The sequence below is a fragment of the Mauremys reevesii genome, linkage group 3 (assembly GCF_016161935.1).
Source record: "Mauremys reevesii isolate NIE-2019 linkage group 3, ASM1616193v1, whole genome shotgun sequence".
NCBI classification, from domain to species: domain Eukaryota; kingdom Metazoa; phylum Chordata; order Testudines; family Geoemydidae; genus Mauremys; species Mauremys reevesii.
This window is the reverse complement of record NC_052625.1, coordinates 13,050,682-13,071,420: the sequence shown is the minus strand read 5'-3', so window position 1 is coordinate 13,071,420 and position 20,739 is coordinate 13,050,682. Positions and strand designations below refer to the sequence as shown.

Below are 20,739 nucleotides of genomic sequence, written 5' to 3'. Positions count from 1 at the left end.
GTTTGTTAAGTAACAATAGATGACACAAAGCTAAATGTGAATTCAGTAACTAACTTGGTTGGAATTTTATGGAGTATGGGTAGCCTTGTGTGGGCTTCTGCAGCATAGTATAATCACCATCTGGCTTCTAACTTCTACTCTAAGTATACTAACTGTTAAATTAGCCTGGTAAGTAGAAAATGATTTCAGCCCTACCTTAATGTAGGCTGTTCTGCTATATTGTGTGGCTTTCTGTAATGTGTTCTTAACCAACATTACCAGAATACAAGTATGTTCACCTTAATTTGTGCAACATTGCAACTACTTGAGGAGGAAGAGAGAGGAGGGAACTTTCCATTACTTCACGTGAAATCACTTGGATGCAATATTTTACCTGCATGTTATGTATGTCATATGGTGCTCTCTGACCCTAATGTTCTCAAACAGTCTAGGAGTTGCAATATTCTAACCATACAAAAACGAAGACGCCAGTCTAAACTACAAATCTTGATATCTCTCATCCGGAAATGTTACTTTTCACTTCTCATTATGTGAAGAAAAATTTAGCAGACATCATCTTATTTAAGATAAACTTGGCAAAACATGAAGTAATAATACAATACATAATGAAGTAGATTTCAAATGTATCCATTTTTTTTCTGTATAGTTTATCACACCCTTCTATTTACCAGCTACAAATTTGATAACAAAGCACGCGCTCTTTCAAATGTCAAATTATCTCCAGGAAGTGTTTTTCAGAGTTCTCTATTTAGCAAAGCAATATTCAACATAATGTTTTGAATGCTAAATCTTCTAAAACATTGAGTTTTCACGCTAGGCCCAGTCCCACAGCATGCAGAATGCTGTGCCCGTATAGAGCCCTGTTGACTTCAACGGGACTACTCTCAGTTAAAGATCTCTGTCTTTTCAGGATCAGGGCTGTGATGGGCTGTACTCCCCACACTGGCTCTGAAAGAGCTGAATTAGGCCAGGTGAGCCCAATCAGCCAATTAAACTGCAAATGGGAGATTTAGGCTGTGTGAAGGACACTAATTAGGAGGAAGCTCACCTGTGAAGGAACAAGCAGTGCTTCTATAGAGCCAGGAGGTTGGTAACAGTGTAGAGGAAGCCTGTAGTCTCTCTCCCTGAGATAAGGGAGAAGGAAGGGGAGATAGGAAAGGGATAGAAACCTAGGAGGAAAGGGGTTACCTAGTAGACCTAAGAGAGAGGGGCGGAGAATGAAAAGCTTGGAGAAGCACAACAGGAACTAGTTCAGGGGCAAGAGCAGTAAGGAGGATGTAGCCGCAGATCTTAACTGCTCACTGGGCTGGAATCCAGTGTAGAGGGCAGGCCTTGGTCCCTCTACCATCCACTGCAGAGTGGTACTGCTAAGGGCAGTGAACAGGAAGATTTGCCTGAGTCACTGCAGGAGCGACTTAAGCAGGGCAGTGGGTGTGAGAATGACCTGACACTGCCAGTGCAGAAGGATTTTATGAGACTCCCCCGGAAGGGGAAATCAGAGTGTGACCTGACCAGAGGGCCGAGTCACGAAGCAGCCGTCCTGCGACTCCGTGAGCGGGAGGAGAGCAGAAACAGTGGAGGAGGAGAAAAGGGGTGCTGAATCGGGTGGACCAATCACCAGAAGTAGGCATCACCCAGAGGTGAGAAGAGCACCGTGTAACAGGGCCATAGACTGTGAGATCCTTGGGGCAGGTAACATGTCTAGAACAGTCTGGGGTCCTGTTGCATCAATGAATAATAGTAACATCCATGTTGAAAAATATGGTACTGAACACTGAAAAAATGTATTTAGGATTATCACTCAGCCAAGTACTGTAAGGGAGCAAAGCAACAAAAAAAATGATTAAAAACATGTGAATTATTAGTAACTTAATATAGTTAGTATTTAAAAAACACCAAAAGCCATGGTGATACTGCCAAGGCAAGTTATAATCCATATAGTAATATTTTCCAAACAAATTGCTGATACATAAGGATAATATCATCACTGTGTAACTGGATGACTGACTTTAGGGCTCCTGTTTGGTATAGTTCCTGACACAAAAGATAGATAGGAAATAGTTTCCAATATCAAATTGTTATACTTTTATTTAAAAGCTGACATAAATTGACTTAACAATATGCAATGGCTCCTGGCTTCTGTCTCCATGAAAACACAGTACTGAATAGTTAACAATTCTCAAATGGATGTTTTACAATTGATAAGTAACAAATTAACCTTTAACAAATAGCTTCTCAAAGAACAAGGGTAAATGACACTTGGTCAAAACATATTTCAATGAAAATCTAAGAGAACCCAAGAAAATCTAATTTTGCCCTTCTGCACATATGTTGTCTACCCTTGTTTTCTTGCTGATCTGTCTGTTTGTCACTGGGTGCATATTTTCCACATGACATGTTGCTATTTGAGCAAGTAAAAAATACAGTTGCAGAACTCTCATTTTGTGACATTTCAATTTCTGGACAGTTTGCTATTGCAACAACAGGTGATTAAGTGGAACACTTACCAGTACTTTTCTGTCTACATTGCTACAGGTATCATTGTATGTATGTGATTTTTAACCACTCCTAAAATAAAAAACTATACGTCTCAAGCCGGACTTCCTTCCACAAAAACTAACAGGTTTGAATTAAAACCCATCAATTGTTGTAAAACTGACCAGGAGCGGTCATGCATTTCTCCTCAAACAAACAAAGCCCTTTCCTTTCCAGTAGTGTTTGTTGCTTTGATTTTATATTGAATTGTTCTCGTTAAAATATATGAAAGGAATTATGCACCCAGTGGTGAGTAAGTTCTATGTCTCATCCCTCCCACATATTTTAATGAGAAAAAAATAAATATCAAAATTAAACATGAGCAAACCAATTAAGGAAATGTAAAACTACTCCCAAACTTTACCCATTTCCAAATCTAACACCAAACCAAACTATTCTTAAAGGTTTGAATGTTTTTTAATGTTTCTGGGCCTCTGCTCTCCCCAGTTCTCGAAGTCCCAAAATTCAGTGGAAACCTCTTCTCATGAGATTTAAGATGTTGAAACAGTCTGAATAAGCATCCAAATTCTGGGATCTAAATCAACCCCAACTATGAAGGTTTTTGGGTGTATCTTCATTGATGCAGACACAGCGAGGAAATAAAGACAGACACTTGGATGGATTTTAAGCAGCAGGCCACAACATAAACACAGGGGAGGGGCACTACCCGCCCATCACCCATACAGTCATACCAGGCATTTAGTTGATTCCAGCATAGAGGTTACAGGGCTTCCACCATATAATCTGGAACTCCAGGTAGGCTCTCCTTAGCCTACCCCGTAGGACTCAGCTTGCTCTGAATCCTACCACACAAATCCCCATTGTGAGGGAACAGAGGGTGCAGAAGGGTGGGGACCTCAGCCTGTGAGGACCATAAAGTCTAAACCTATCCCATGAGCCCAAGGCCCATCACCAAATTCCCAGGTCATTTGCCTCTGGGAACCATTCATTTTATGCTTTTAACCACACTGGAAACCATCCCCAAGTTGTGATGAATTGACAGCTCAACCAAGTACCTCAGCTAGGTACTAAGTGCATTCCTACTTAAGCCACTGTGGCTTGGAGGTGCCGTGAGGAAGGAAAAACACTTTCCTGTCCTCTGCCAGTTGGCCATGGGAGAAAAAATTCCTTCCTGACCCATAGTTCAGGTGGGTAGGGTGGGCTACTGGAACAGAGTTGAAAGAGGCTCCACATGGCCCCTGCCCTAAGTTAAATCCTGCAAGCTGGGGAATGCTGGCCAGCGGGTGCCAGAGATTTCCAGGGGCTGAGGAGCTACCTGGTGTCCCTCAGCAAGTGTCTCCCTCCCTTGTTGCTGGGACTGTCCCTTTCACTGTCAGACTATCATCAAGTTCCCCTACCCACTGAGGGCTGTGGGTAGCATTTAGTGAAACCCTAGCATGAGTGCTGGTAGTAATGTTATATAAAATCATCTTATTTCAATGGGGATTGGGCAAAGAAAGGGTTAGAAAGAGGTTAAGGGCTTTATAGTGGCATTATATAATGAAAACTTGACCTAAAACATAGTCTTGCCACTACTTCTAATTCTGGAATAATTAACTCAAGTTCACATTTTGAAGTGTTAACTGATTGCTTCTGGACAGGTAACATCTGTAACTGACTCTCTTTCTATACAAACCTTCCCAGTATTTTTGGCCAAACACAACCCCACACAACTATGCCCCTATGGGTACTGCTCAGCACTTTCCATGCAGTGGAATTCACACCTTTCACGATTCATGAATTACAGATGGCAAAATCTGGCTGTAAACCTTAACAAAGATTTCTATTTTATAGTTATCTCTGTCACTTAAATAATTACTAAGTTGGCATGTGTGTAGTGTTGTTGTGTTTTTGTTTTAATTAGGTAATTCCATTTTAGCAGAGATGATCACAAAACAACCAGGAACAAAATTTTCATTTTTGTCTAACGTACTCCAGCAGGACCATGGAAACACTGCGTCAAGTCTTAATAACTGCAATGTGAATTAGATTTTACAGGAAAACAACCTATGACAAAATCAAAGAGAAATCTGAATATGAAAGCACGCTCCTCGCACTGGACTGTGTGCATAACTGAGTACCTGAGGTGTCACAAGAAGATCCTCATGGTGCTTTCCTGAAATTCACATATAAGCACCTCTCTTAATAATACACATCTCTGTAAGATCCCAAATCGATAATACTTTCTGCATTTATACATTTTATAGGATCTTAAATAATATTGAATCTTATCATAACACACCATTAATACCCTGATGTTTATTTTTCCAAGTTTGGCTCAACCTCTACGTAACAAGGTCAATCAAATAACCTTCTACCTTTTTAAACAGAATGGGAATTTTAACAATCCCACATTCAAAGTGCAAAAACATTCCAGCACTGAAAATTGCATTCCACTGAAAGCTAAAGTGTGACAGATGCCTTCACAGTAATTGCCAATCAGCCTCTACACAGCAGCTGAAAACACAATACATCACTTTGATCTCCTCAGCTCTCAATGTATTCACAATCAAGAAATCTGCGTGACGAATATGAAATCTGCATCATTTCCAAAAACTGTCTCCATGGAACTTAAATATGATAATGTACACTTTGTTCCTAGTCTAAGTTATTTCAGATCCTCAGACTACCTACCATATATATAACAGTACACTATACCTTGTAAAATATGTAAGATAAAACATGCATTGTGTTTGTAGAACACATTTATTTCCATTACATAGTACAGCTGAAATAATTATTTTTAAAAGTTTACATTGTTGCAAGGGTGGGAGAGGAAGAGATTGTCACAAAACATGCTTAATGAAATCACTGCTAATTTTCTAAAGGAATAACTAGTTGAATTAGACTTCTTGGGTGGGGGGAAAGCATGTGAAAAGTTTGTCTGATTTAAAAAAAAAGTGCATGAAGAAGTTGACTTACATTTGGCAGGCAGGTCATATCCACAAGTAATTTTAGCTTGTCCAGTCTCACAGCCACACAAGTTGCGACATTCAGCAACTAGGCAGGGCCCAGCAGCTCTGTGTATACAGCCATCCACTACAAAAACAAAACAAATTGATTAAATGTTAACTAGTATGATATATATTCATATGCGTATGTGGATACAGACAGATATTTACTGCAGATTTAATGTGTACAGTGTGTGTATGCATACATACCCATGAGGGTATGTATATTTATTACACATGTGTACAGGTGTACAATAATATTTCTGCATAATAAAACATTCTTGACCAACAACACTTAATATTCAGTCAGCCAGCTGTTGAGTGGGAAAGAAAATGAAGTAGAAAAAGCAAAGCATATTTCAAAATGTTATTACTGCTATTTATAAAAAGAGTAGAAGGAACATCTAGCCAAGGATCTAGGCCACAAGTTACAAAAACAAAGTCGATTAACCATAGCTCATCAAACTCCCCTCTACTGCTCACATCTGATTTCTCTTATATTATATAGACCATTCAATTTCACTGGTCTACTCAGTACCTGCATAACATAAAAACCCAAGAAGTAATGTTCATTAATTTAAAAATTACAATAGCTATCTTGTTTTGGCACTTTTTTACATTTGTGCAATACTCAAAAGTTAATTAAATCATAATTACAGAAGATTGCAATAGCAGTTAAGTATGCAAGGAAACTAGTACAGTTCATGGATCTCATTGCCCCCAAGAGTCAGCAATAAGAATCTCAGCAGTAGCAGAGTAGTAAAAATACAGGCAAAGCATTTTTGCCATCTCAACAAGCAATCAAAGAAATCACATTGTGATTAGCGAACAGAGTACAGGAAAGCACAGTATAAAATACGGGAAACATTAACTGAATCAAAGAAGTAGTTGCCATGTGCCATTAAGTCAGCAGCAGTGTCAAAGTCCCATCAAAAGAAAACTGCAGAGCCACCATTGCTGGTGAAATGTTTCCTGTATAGGTTCAGATGTGATGTTAACACAAAAATAAATAAATAAAAGCAGAATAAGCCAAAATATAAAGGCTGTGGGTGTATGCATATTTATGCACACAAAGTAAAAACGTATTATATATGTACTATGCAGTTGTTGCGTTCAGATGTAACCAGTTAAAAGTTTAAGGGTCTCAGGGATAGCAGGTTTGGTGGCACTGTTCTATGTAATGAGATGAATAGGATTTCAAGAACTTGCACGAGAGATGTAGACATTCTATTCTCTGTGCAGTTCTCGGAGCTTCCCGCATGGTGTCATACGGTGGCATGGCAGGGCTAGATTGGATGGATGTGTCACTGTGCAGAGCCACTGACTGTTCATCGTTCAACCCCTTGAAGCCAGATACAAGAGCTTGGGGAATTCTTGAAACCCTGATTGGAAGATTACTTTCCTGCTAGGATACACTGTGTATTCAGAAGGGTTGTATAGAGTATGGACTTGGTACTCATGGTGTTGAACATCTCCATAAGGTGCTGAATGCCCACATCATCAATGAAGTTAAATCAAGTTGAGGGCACGTAATATCCTTTCAAGACTGAGCCCTTATTGCATTTTAGAAATGCGATTGCTCTCTTTGATGTGCTTTATGCCTGTGTTAGTATTCACACAGCCCCGATAAAATTGTATAAATGATTCCTTTTAATCCATCCTGAACATATGCCATTAAATTTCCAGCACGTCATTCTGAAGAGTTTTATACTAATCAGTGAGAGAGAATTCCAGAATTCTGTTTTGTAACATTTCTACTGCACTTGTCTCATTCAAAACAATATCTATAAAATGTGTGTCATAAAGGCCTTCAGCCATAAGCAAGTTGTGTGCTACTTATCATAATACTGGGTAATTACTGCTCCATTGTCCAGTTATGTTGGAAAAAGGACAGGGGACACTGGATTTAGTTTAATTAGGTTGCAACTTTATTCTTAAATGTCTGAGCATAACCGGCAGATAAAACTGCAGGTAATTCTATAATCCTTCCAATATATATCTGAGGGGGGCTTCTGTCAGTCCTCCCCCTTACCCATCCAGGTCCCCAGCCAAACCGCTGCTGGGACCTCACCAGCCCCCGTACTTGAATGAAGATCATTGGGGGTCTATACAGGAGGGGGTATTGGCTCCCTCCCGTACTAGTCATAGGAGCCTTGAAACCCCCATTTATGCTCCTTTAAAGAGTATTTCCTTTAAATCCTTTACCAGTCCATTGTATCTGGTCACTGTATCCCTTCTCTACAGAGTACCTGCACTGGACATCTGCCCCACATTTTCAAAATGAGCTGTAACATCATAGCCTAAATCCTGTTTGACGTTTACCCCAGCTAAGCCCCCCCAGCCCACTGTGGGGACAAAACCTGGTATTTCACCAATTCTATGGGTGGGAGCTGTTTCACCTAGTCCAGGTAAAAGAGGAATTGGCTTTTCCTGAACCAGCATGGACCTATATAGTCCCTCCTTTTCTGATCACCTAGTGTCCCCATGCTGACCTGGACTCCAACTGCAGCAGAAAGTCACTCTCTGGCTCTCTAGCCCTTAAATGGGTGCACACATTTTCCAACAAGCCAGCCAACAGCCCCACACTGCTTAATATGCAGAGAGGTCATTACCAATTATAGTCACTTATAATCCAAGGCTCCCTACTCCCTAGATAACCTAAAAATGTCATCTGAAATGTGTTTAAAACCTCCAGTCAGTTGACTGAGATGCTAATATAAAAACTTAAATTTATAACCTATGGGGAGTGGGAAAACACTTCAGATGTTTCCAGCATTCATATTAATGTTTTTTAATTGAGGAACTCCCACATTTTCCCAATCCAAGGATCAGTAAAACCAATACACCTTGTGACCTCAAACATTTTTTGTTAAAATAAAAAAGTCTTTACAACATTAATGCTTCATCAACTATCAAGATAAAATACTATTCTGAATTATTAATCCTTTCCAGTATTATGCCCTGATTCACAAAGGCACCTAAATTCACTTGGCGCCCAAGTTGCCAAAGTAAAAGTTCACTAGGCGCCTATGTTTCAGCTTCTGGGTGTGCACATTCCTGCATCTCTCTGGGCATCTGGACGCATCTCTCTCACCTAAAACCAACAGTGATTCACAAACCAGAGAAGATAAGCATTGGCTCCCTAAGGCACAAGCAGGACCTGATCCAGTTAGGAATGCTCAGAGGTCACCCATCAGATCGGGTACCATCCAGAATCCAGACGGTGGAGGAAGTGGGCTGTGTGCCAATCATATCACTTTTAGCCCAGCGGTTAGATCTCTTGCCTGGGATGTGAGACACTGTGGTTCAATTCCCCTGTCTCTACCAGAGGGAAAGCAGAGATGTGAACAGGGGTGTGATGCCTGTCAGGAGAGTGTTCTAACCACTGAACGATGGGATATTCTGATATGGGGTTCCCTCATTCACTCCTACTGAAGCTGTTCCACTGTGGCTAAATAATAGAGAAGTGGTTGGAGCAGGGTGATTGGACTCCAGGGTCTCCCACCTCCCAGCAGGGTGCCCTCACCACTTGCTTACAGAATCATTCTCACATACACTTGCTCTTTCTCTGGATAACCATCGTTAGGATAAACGGAAACTGCAAATTTTATATAATTTCTAGGTGTGCTTTCTTTTTATATATAACATCAAAGAATTATTTGAACAATTACTACTGCTGCATTAAAATCATCATGCTGAGTGGAAAATGTGAATAATGCAAAACATCATTTTACAATTAGATGTAGGTCTATCTTTAGTAAAAAAAAAAATCCTGTAAGATTAAAAATAAAGTGTGATAATCATCATTGCAAAAAATATATGCAATGAAACCTACTGCCAAAATGAGAACACACTGACTGCATAATATAAAATATCTGGCAAAGACAGGAGTGGCTTGGCAAATTTGAATGTGATACTTCAGTTGCTGTTAAAACACGTCTTAGCTATTTTAATTCAAAAATCATGTACAGGGCATGCATAGAAGATTTATATGAGATATTTCATTTTCTCTAGGAGTGTGCTGACTGGCAATGCAAGGTAGAGTGAAGTAAGCATTGTTAGCATAACTTAATCAAAATTACAGATAATGGTGACAAGTCAGGAGGGAAAAACGATGGCCAAAGATATACTGTTATTGTATAGAGATGGAGGAAGAAATGTACATGATAATATTGGCATACTGCCATATTACTTTTTTTTATAAAAAGATGAAGACTTCAACATATTGGTTTAAGACATTTCAGCTGTATGATCAGTTTGATCTATAACTGATCTGCAATTCTGGAACAGATTTGTTTCATTCATTTGGAAAATATTAACCATTCACCACTCTTTCTCTCCTAGAATCCTTGTATACAACTAATTGTAAAAATCCAGATAATTAGGATTAAATCTGATCTAATTTGTATCATGTGGCAAAGATTAATTATCACAGAGTCACTTTCTTCTAACATTGAACAAAAGCTTCATTAGAATAAGGAGAACAGTGTTATTCTGAAAGCTATTTTGTCTCTTTCTCTGCTTCACTGGTGAGCTTCTGCACAGAACCTTCCTTAGGCACCTCCAGTTGGCTTCCTACTACAGAATTAAGGAAACAATGCACATAATGATACCAACTGCCTTTGTAAAGCACTTGGCAATCTATGGTGCTAAGTAAAAGCTAGGTATTATAATCCAGACCCATAATCCCCAAATTATCATATGGATGAAGAAAGTCCTACAGATCAAATTGTCAGCTGTATGTGACAAGAAAGCATACAAGAGTCAAAAGGGTGGAACCTCTCTCAGAAATGTAAGCTGCATATTGGACCTGGATTCTGGCATAAAGACATCTACTTACACTTCGTTTTTTGTTTGTTTGTTTCAACAGAAATGATTTGCCAAAGTTGTTAAAAAATTACTAAATGTTTCAGTCCAACCAATCTGAATTTCCAGGTAGACATCACAGGACTGTCCCGTCTCTGAAATGGAATAAGTAGTTTGTAGACAAGGCAATGTTTTGGTTATCAGCATGACTGTTGAAATGACCTAAACATGTCGCCTTCCTCTATAGCCATGAACTAATTTTCATGTCATGAATTCAGATTTGACTCTATACTTTAAATAGTTAATGTCTGTACAAAACTTTGAACATATAAAGCACAATAAAAACCAGTATTTTTTTTAAAGTATCGCCCCTCTATTTTTCATTTAAAAATATTGGCAATCCCATCACAACCTCTATAATTTAGGACCCAAAAGAGACAGTATTTTTTTTTCTTAACGTTCCTGGAGAAGTAGTTAACTAAGAAAAACCTCTTCTCAGTGCTAACAGATCAATGTGATGGAGTGCACAACAAGGAAGTAAACTGTTTATTTTATTATTGATTGAAAATCGCTGCTTAAGAGAAGACACAAAGGCAAAATCATTTTGTAATGGAATTTTGCTTTCAGGCTTTTGAAAGTGTATTAAAACAATGAAGTTTAAAAAACACCTATAAAATGCTGTCATCAGTGGCCTGATGTAAAGAACAATACAAATTTAACATTTCACTCATGAATTTTTACAGTAGCTGTATGCTAAAACTTTATCTGCTCTTTGGAATTAAGTGGTTAAAATTATACAGCAAACACTAGACAATCTACTGATGTACAATGTAGGATAAATGTATTTACAGAAAATCTCTTAAAGCTGCAAATGAAGCAAAACCACAGAAAATGCAGAATTAAAGGTGCCATGGGATGCTGTTTAAAAACAAAAACAAAAAACAAAAACCTCAGCAGATCTAGCCTCGCAATGCAGATGGTAATAAAAAATGGTAAGGTAATCAAACACAACAGCAAAACAACACAAAACTCAGGGGAAGGACTCAGACTTCTTTTCTGACCTTGTATATTGAAGTCTGGATGAGCTGGAACTCACTGTATAAACAACATAACCAGTGATGATATATAATATATTTTAAAAAGCTACACATTATTTTCCCCCAACTCTTGCTTTTCAGTTTCTTTCCCAGATTTACATTTGTCTTCATCAGGAAGTTCACAAGATGTAATTAGAAAAGTTACTGGTAGGTGTTGTGTCTGTCACGCAATACTGTTTTCCCACATGAACGTTAGGACTGAATATAAATTAATATAAATGGATGCTTTAATGATTATATCAGATGTAGTCAGAAGGAGGGGCAGCAGGGAGTTGTTTTGGCAAGTTTATAACACACTCGTAGTGCAATCAGAACTAGTGTTCACTACAGAACTCCTTAGGGGAAAGGGGCCATATGGAAACTGAAAAAGAAATGATCCCAGTTAGACAAACTGGCAAAGCATGTCTCGGAAGTTCATCAGCATCAGAGTGAACAACAGAAGCTGACTACTAAACAAAAATTATTTCCTAACATTGATCATTTTAATTCCCATTGACCAGCCCAGAATGATTCAGAAGATGAGAAAAGATGAGAAAATGAAAGGACCAAAAGCACAATTAAAACTGAGACTGTCCGAAACAGGCTAGATTTAATATAGGATCCAATTCTCCTCCTTCACACAACTCCATTGAACTCCATGGTGTTACACAGGTGGTAACTGAAATGAGAATTTTACCTATAACCTTATATTAAAAGAACCTTCATATGAGATGTTACCACAATGCCACTGTCACTTTGCTGTGCCTGGAACTTACTGGGATAATGATAGTGACAAGTGGGCACCAAAGAGAGCTATTTATCAATGCTGTAAGGGATTTAACTGAGTCAAGTCAGAAGCTGGAGCAATAATTAATGAATGCAGAAGACAAGACTCATCAGAGCACACCAAGCAGGGGAAGTCAGCAATTTAGGGAACCCGGACAGCAAAGGGAGACATCAGGCAGAGAACGGGGATATAACCACATAGGGGGAAAGGCTCAGAAACAACAACTTTCTATATAGCGGAAGAATAAGTGCAAGAAGTGGATTTGTTTCAAGAAGCTGACTTTTGCTTGGGCAACTACTAGATTGCCTGAACATTCCATATCTATGGCCACCTTCAGTGGAGTCCACTGTACCTCAAGATGTATCTTGTTAAAGGTATAACTTATCCAGGAGGCAAGTTAATTAAATTGGACAAAAAATTGTTTTAAATGAAATGGTATGGTAAATATGGGTTTTATGTTTGTAAATTACAGTTAATATAAAGTCTCTATAGTATTTAGAAACAAGAAAATATTGTGATATTATATTAATTATACTATTAATTTTATTTCTTTTTAGTCTACGCTGCTTGGAACATTATACAATAGTTCAGAATGAGCCCAACCCTGTTTGCAATTCAGTCAATGGCAAAACTTCCACTGATTTCAACAGAAAGGCCCAATATAGTAAACATATGTTCACTAATAAAAATACTACAATAACATTATCCTCTAACGTAACAGCCAGGAAAGCAAATATAGGGGGAGTGCATGAGGGGAAGGAAAAAATAAGTTTGGGGTAAAACTGGGAGAGCTTGACTGAGATAGATGTCAAGGAGAAACAAGTGCCCCACCACAGGAGCCACTAGCTGCTGCTATGAGTGATGGTGGAATCCCTAAAAGATAAGCAGTGTCAGAACAAAGATGCCAGTCAAGACATGACTTAAGGAGGTAGTCTATAATAAAAACACCATTAAGCACATTAATGAACTGAAGATTTGTAATCAATGCATCCATTTTAAGGGCCTCCAACATAATTACTACTAAACATTTTGTACTTACTTAGTACTTTCCATCCAGGGATCTCAAGACATATAGACACAAACTATTTAAAGAGGGGACGGATAGCTCAGTGGTTTGAGCATTGGCCTGCTAAACCCAGGGTTGTGAGTTCAATCCTTGAGGGAGTCACTTAGGGATCTGGGGCAAAATCAGTACTTAGTCCTGCTAGTGAAGGCAGGGAACTGGACTCAATGACCTTTCAAGGTCCCTTCTAGTTCTAGAAGATATGTATATCTCCTATTATTAGCTATTCTGAGAGGCAATATCTTCATTTTACAGATGAGAAACTGAGGCCTAGTTACCCCAATTCAGCAAGGTACTTAGCAGAATGGGAGACAGAAGGATTTTCCAGTGTAGGTGTACCTAAATCCATGCTCTTATCCTTTAGAGGTGCTGGATCAGTGGAGTCAAGCCAACAAGAGCTGTGAGTGGTTAGCACCTCTGAAACTCAGGCCACTATTTAGGTGTCTCATTGTGGATTTTAAGTGCCTGTGTTTCAAAATGTGACTTGCCCAAGGTCACACAAAAAGCTTAATTGGAGTGCTGTAGTGCAGATACGCTAAGCCGAAGGGAGAGAGCTCTCCCATCAACTTAATTACTCCAGCCCCCACAAGCAGCAGTATCTATGTTGGTGGGAGAAGCTCTCCAGCTGACATAGTGCTGTCCACACTGGTGCTTAGGTTGGTGTAACTTATTCACACCTCTCAGTGACATAATTTATACTAATGTAAGCTGTAGTGTGTACAGAGCCTTAGTTAACAAATTCACCAGTAATGTCCTGAGTGTACTTTGACCTGTGTTTTCTTGCTGATTTACATTACCACCATTTGGTTATGTTGGACCAGTTAGCAGCTTTTATGTATGAACATCAGCTGAAGCTTTGTTGACCTGAAAGGACAGGAGATGATCACTTGACAGATAATGCCATCTCGAAAAAAAATATAGATAGAAGGATAAATCATTCTGGGATACCATTCTCCCACATTATTAACTGTGTATATATAAAAGTGAACACATATCATATTGTAATCAGTTGGTTTGTTTGTAGTAATTCATATTATAGTAGCCATTGCCTAAGAGGGTTATTCTATCCTTATTACATGTTGGTAATTAACATTACTATGTGCACACTAAGGAAAATAATGAGGAGTCTGGTGGCACCTTAAAGACTAACAGATTTATTTGGGCATAAGATTCTTCAGATGCATGGAGTGAAAATTACAGACACCATCGTAGGACCCAACCACACCAGCCACACCAGCAGAGGCTCATTTACTTGCACATCTACTAATGTGATATATGCCATCATGTGCCAGCAATGTCCCTCTGCCATGTACATTGGCCAATCCGGACAGTCTCTATGTAAAAGGATAAATGGACACAAATCAGAGATCAGTAATGGTAACATACAAAAGCCAGTAGGAGAAAACTTCAATCTACCTGTCAGCTTCTTCAACCAAAAAAAACCTTCAAAAACAGACTTCAAAGAGAAACTGCAGAACTACAATTCATTTCCAAACTTAACACCATCAATTTGGGCTTGAACAGGGACTGGGACTGGCTGGCTCACTATAAAAGCAATTTTCCCTCTCTTGGTATTGACACCTCCTCATCAATTATTGGGAGTGGACCACATCCACCCTGACTGAATTGGCCTTGTCAAGACTGGTTCTCCATTTGTAAGGTAACTCCCTTCTCTTCACGTGCCAAAATATATTTATGCCTGTATCTGTAATTTCCCCCCCATGCATCTGAAGAAGTGGGTTTTTTACCCACGAAAGCTTATGCCCAAATAAATCTGTTAGTCTTTAAGGTGGCACCAGATTCCTTGTTGTTTTTGTGGATACAGACTAAGATGGCTACCCCTCTGATACTAAGGAAAATAGATCCCTCTCCTTTCACATTTTGACTGGTGAGTTTTTGTTATATTAAGAAAATGTTTTGCCATATCAAGGATATGGGGAAATTTACAATACATGCAAAAATGGAAAAGCTGTCCTGCAGTGCCAGAGATCAATATGCTAACTTATCTGAAAGAAAAGCAGTGTTCCACACAAAAAGCATTTGTTTCATCTGCCCCTTAGGGGTGCCATGTTTTTTGGCCCCAATGCTGTACATCCAAATATGTAGACAGAGTTATAATGTCAACTAAATTCACACTTTCATCAACCCATTCAAACAACATAAGGGCTCAGTGAAACATGGGTCTTGTAAACTGGTATGAATGTCACACTTTTGGCAGTAAAAAACAACTAGGAAACACTCCAGTTGAATCTTTCAATATTCTTCCCCTTCCAAAAACTTGACATTAAGACATGTGTGCAGGAATCACATTCTTCCTTTAACTGTCCAGACACCTGACATTTCATTTTCTCCTACAAATGAGAATATCGGGCAGTCAAGACCTTAAAAATATTGCATCCATCACAACAAGAAAAACAAGATATAAGGACCAAAAGTCTCAACTTTGTTTCACTGTTGCAATGCTTTTTATGTTTTTCTGGAGACTGATTCCAGTCAGAATTCTCAGCATTGTAAAGAGATTCCTGTTCTGTAAAACTAACAGGTCTTGGTCCCTAGTCTGATGCACTGCTACAGACTAGGGATTGAGTGGCTAGGCAGCAGTTCTGCAGAAAAGGACCTAGGGGTTACAGTGGACGAAAAGCTGGATATAACTCAGTGTGCCCTTGTTGCCAAGAAGGCTAATGGCATTTTGGGCTGTATAAGTAGGAGCCTTGCCAGCACATTGAAGGATGTGATCATTCCCCTCTATTCGGCATTGGTGAGGCCTCATCTGGAGTACTGTGTCCAGTTTTGGGCCCCACACTACAAGAAGGATGTAGAAAAACTGGAAAGAGTCCAGTGGAGGGCAACAAAAATGATTAGGGGTCTGGAGCACATGTTTTATGAGGAGAGGCTGAGGGAACTGGGATTATTTAGTCTGCAGAAAAGAAGAATGAGGGGGGATTTGATAGCTGCTTTCAACTACCTGAAAGAGTACCATCCAAAGAGGATGGATCTAGACTGTTTTCAATGGTACCAGATGACAGAACAAGCAGTGATGATCTCAAGTTGCAGTGGGGAAGGTTTAGGTTGGATATTAGGAAAAACCTTTTTACTAGGAGGGTGGTGAAGCACTGGAATGGGTTGCCTAGGGAGGTGGTGGAATCTCCTTCCTTAGGGGTTTTTAAGGTCAGGATTCACAAAGCCCTGGCTGGGATGATTTAGTTGGGGATTGATCCTGCTTTGAGCAGGGGGTTGGACTAGATCACCTCCTGATAGTCTATGATTCTATGATAAAGGAACATCACAGCATGTAACCTGCAATCAAAGACAAAGGACTCCCTCTTGCCCCACCACGCCAAAATTTAATTTTGGAATGAATCATACATAAGTACCTAATGTTCCTGTAGAAAGGCAGGGAGTTTGATGAACTGTGATGGATAGAATATCTGTCCTATCTAGTTTAAGGAGGAAAACTGTTAGTTAAGTTTCAGCATGCATTTAAAAATTTGTGGCAGTAAATGCAGTTTTGTTTTAAATTAAATTGTTGTTTAGGCAGATGGTGTCTGGGATTTGCACATTACGGTGGAAATACTGCATTCTTCATTCCACCACATGTATCCCTCCATCCCCATTCAATTTAGATACCAGTAGTACATTCTATTTCAATAATGCCTTTCCTTTGGAATAAGCTTCGGAGGAGCACTCTCAGAAGGAGCATGTCTATTTATCTTCATGTACAAATTCCAGATCCTATCTATTGGCAAAAATGCAACATTCACACAAAATCTCATTTGCTGTCACTTCCTTAATATTTAAATAAGTAATAGAGGACACTTCCTGTTTACTGAGGCGTTAATCTTATGGTAGGATGAATGAATTCAATGGTCTTTGTGGCTCGTTAACCTATCATATATTTCCAAGTTAACAAGAACCACCATCAAGTTCATCTACAGAAATGTTAAATTAAATATTTAAATTCTAAACAAAAGATGAAAAAATTGAAAACCCCCAAATGGGCAGCGTTAAAAGAATGAACTGAGGAGAGGAGGCAGGCAGACAGGCCTTCTCTCCTAGGTTCTGATGCTACACAAATGCAGAATATGAACATCTTTCAAATGTATAGAAGCATACACATCTCTGTCCCCCACTGTCAGCCCGGTCTTCTGACCACACCACCAGTGTGAACACAAATATATTGCAGTTAGTTTGACAGGAGTATTGCTCACCTGCAAGGAGTGAAGAGAGTGTCAGCAGGGAAACAAACGGTGGGGTGAGTGTTTTGTATTGTTTTAAATACTTTCCCTACTCACTGTTAGATAACGCCATTTTCTTTTACTTTTTGGTATTTTTCTCTTCTCTTTCCTGTAGTCTTTGTAGTTTTACTACTTCAGGTGAATGGGTGAGAGATTGCAGTGGCCATCTCTGTTACTAGCAAAGCATTTTGAAAATTTTGAGTGCATGTGCCAATCATGGAAAATGGATTATAGTAGCCACAGTAGAGATTTGCATGTTCATAGCACAGTTATTAAGCAGTAATCACAGTGATTATACAAATTTATTCACTGTGATTGGCTAATGGTTGTCAGTCACAGTTCAAGGATTCACAAAGAATAGATTGAGAAATAATTGTACAGTGATTCTGCAAAATGGAGCCCCAACAACTGGTGTGTTTTCCCCGCAGTCTGACAGGCTGTGACAATTTCATTCCAGGATAATTGGAAACGCATATTGACACCTAAATACAGTGTCAAAAATCAACTCTTTTCCCACTGAAATCAAAGGGAAAGAGATTCACTATCTTCACAGAGACATGGTTGATTGCATGAAGTAAATGACAGCTACTCACACACAAGTCTTCGCAGGTTTGGGCCCCTAAATATTTAGTATAGATGATGAATAAATATAATGTCTCTACACAGCAAGTCACTAAAGAATGGGGATTTTAATTATAGGGATGCAATATGGGGTTGTGTCAGGCACCTGAAGAATGGAAGCAGCCATTGCAGAAACAGGATCCATTAGAGCCTTCTGAAGCTGAGACAGGACAATGCGGTTACCCCCTCCTCTGAAGATATCCTAGAGTTTGGGTAGCGGGGAAACAGATTAGTCACACTACCTATCTCTCCAAAGACAGAAGATGAGGAAGCAGGCTAAAGAGCCATGCTATGAAATCCTGGGAGAAGAGAGGAAGCTCAACTGGACAATTTGAAGGCAAGTGAAGTGATATGGGAGGATAGTTGCATTTAACTGAACAACTCCACCTCCTGAAAAATAATAGAAGAGCTAAGGAGAGTGGGGTGCAGATATGGTGGGGAGGAATCTCTCTGAGTTGTGGTTCCAGGTATCATAGTATTTGAGTGTGTCACAGTATTTTTAAAAGAATAACCTCTCCTTTGTCTGTCTCTGCCTGTAGAAGAAGTAGCTTGACTGTTTGTATGTTAAATGTTGGTTTTATGTTTGTAAGAGTGGGTCTGTTGGGGGGCGGGGAGAGTGAAGAAAACAGTGGGGGAAGGTAGAGTTGCAGAAATGATTTATGTATTTAGTTCTGAAAGCCTCTTTCAGGATGCCCCCAACCCTGGGAAAATTCTGTCCCCTGTACACACAAGCCTCCCCCTACTGGTCAATTATTTCATTGTTCTGAGGGAATACAGCTGTCATGATAGGTCGTGGTCATGCAAAGATATGCAATTTCTTATGTAGCTAGGATCCACCCCAAGAAGAGCTATTGATATTAGGACAGAAACTTGAACTGGACTCTGAATTCAGTGAGGAGCCACTGCAGAAAGCAGTGGGACAATGTATTCATGGTGACATATGTTATTAAGCAGATGGTTTTTTTGTGCTTTGTACCAATTGGATCTTTTTCAGGGTGAGCAGCTTCCTTCCTAGATGAGAGTTGTAATAATCATCAAGTGTGGAAACTCTTGAGTGCATGCATCACTTGGCCAGCTCTGTCTCTCATTGGATTTCTTATTTAGGCTGTATGTTGGAGAAATGGATTAGCTTAGTTAGCCACCATGGCACAAAAGACATTTGAAGGGACTGTAAGAACACCTGATGCTGAGAGCAATAGGATTATAAAAAGAGAGATGTTCTTGCTTGCACTAAGGCTTAACAGACTACAGGGATATTGAGAAATATTTTAGAGCAGTGGTTGGTTTGCTTATTTCTTGGACTGTTTTCACTTGTTTTTCCTATGAACCACTGAAAAAAGAATAACTTGGTTGAGGCTGCTTCTCAGTTTGTAATTGAAGAAAGAACTCCTGAGTTCAGTGTTCTGTTGAGCTAGATACACTGATGCTATTCATCAGATAAGAATTGACTAGCAAGAAGATGAACCTGATTGCACGTATTTCAATCTATGTAAGGTAATAAACATTTGGAGAAGAAAGGTTAAGAAAATTTTACTATAAAATTATGGCTAAACAATGTTCTTACAGAAACATGTGATCCAATTACGAGTAAAAATCTTAGTAGTTTTGTCCCCACACTGAGAAATCATCACAAATTAGTATGTCATAAGTATTTGTGCAACCCAGCCAAGTGTCAAGGCTGGGCTGTGGGCAGCCAGAGCTAGGAGTTGGAGCCAGAGTCTGCAGTCATGAGACAGGAGTCAAGAGTGAAGCCAGGTCAGGATAGCAGAGGGTCAGAGGCAGGAGCCAAACAGAAAGTCGGGAACCATAAATCAGATGCAGTCCAGAACAGGGTGGAGCCCTGTTTAGACAGCTCTGTTCACACTGCTGGCTTAAGGAAGGCCAATCTGGGACTCTGCTAATTAGATGTCAGGGGTGGAGACTCCCACTGGGACTTGTATTTATGGGTCCCAGGTAAGCCAGGTGGAGGGTTACAACATGGCTACTCTCATGAACCTTGCAAGCCTAGGTTCAAGACCTGTGGGCCATGACACCAAGACAAATGAATTACAGAGAATGGTTTAAAAGACCAAGGTTTAGACAGAATCATTGTTCACCAATAGTCTTGTAGCCATTGTGTTTTCAAGCAGCACACAAAAAATGACTCTCAGAAAACTAAATACAATTTGCACAGTAAACAGTCTTTTGTATTGATATGCATTCATATCACAAAATAAACATAAAAGAGAAAGGAAAAGGAATTTATTATTTAGCAAAATCACTAATACCTTCACTTTCATCACAGAATCTCAGAGCACTACAGAAATATCACCAGATCCCCATGATGCAATAAATTAAGTCAGAGGTAAAGAATAAAACGGGACCAAGGAATTCTCATGCCTCATTTCCTCCACTAAGTTCTCGACATATTGCCTCTAGCAGTGAAGTTTCCTTTAAGGGGAAACTAGAAGAGTATGACATTAACCTGGGAACTTAATGGTTATCTATTCATAAAGAGGGAAATGCAAGTTGATCTCAATATCATCCTTGACAAATAAGAAAAAGTGGCAGGCTTTTCATTGTGTGTGTGTGGCAGGGGGAGCAAAGTGAGAGAGGGAGCAGCAAGGAAGTGGCAGCAACATCAAGGAAATCTTTTAATCATGAGGCCTAAGTATTGTTTTGCTGC

The 20,739-nt window shown here is 39.4% G+C and overlaps 1 protein-coding gene across 7 annotated transcripts in view; it reads right to left on the bottom strand.

Moving 5' to 3' along the window:
• The window catches only part of MACROD2 (mono-ADP ribosylhydrolase 2), a 1,304,535-nt gene that overhangs the window by 850,470 nt on the left and 433,326 nt on the right, over nucleotides 1-20,739 (bottom strand). For all 7 annotated transcript variants that reach the window (XR_005596087.1, XM_039529899.1, XM_039529898.1 and 4 more), the window contains one exon: nucleotides 5,458-5,574. Coding sequence is in view for 6 of the 7 variants with exons in the window: in XM_039529899.1 (XP_039385833.1) it covers nucleotides 5,458-5,574 (117 nt within the window). In the remaining variant the exon portion in view is untranslated. The remainder of the gene's footprint in view (nucleotides 1-5,457; nucleotides 5,575-20,739) is intronic.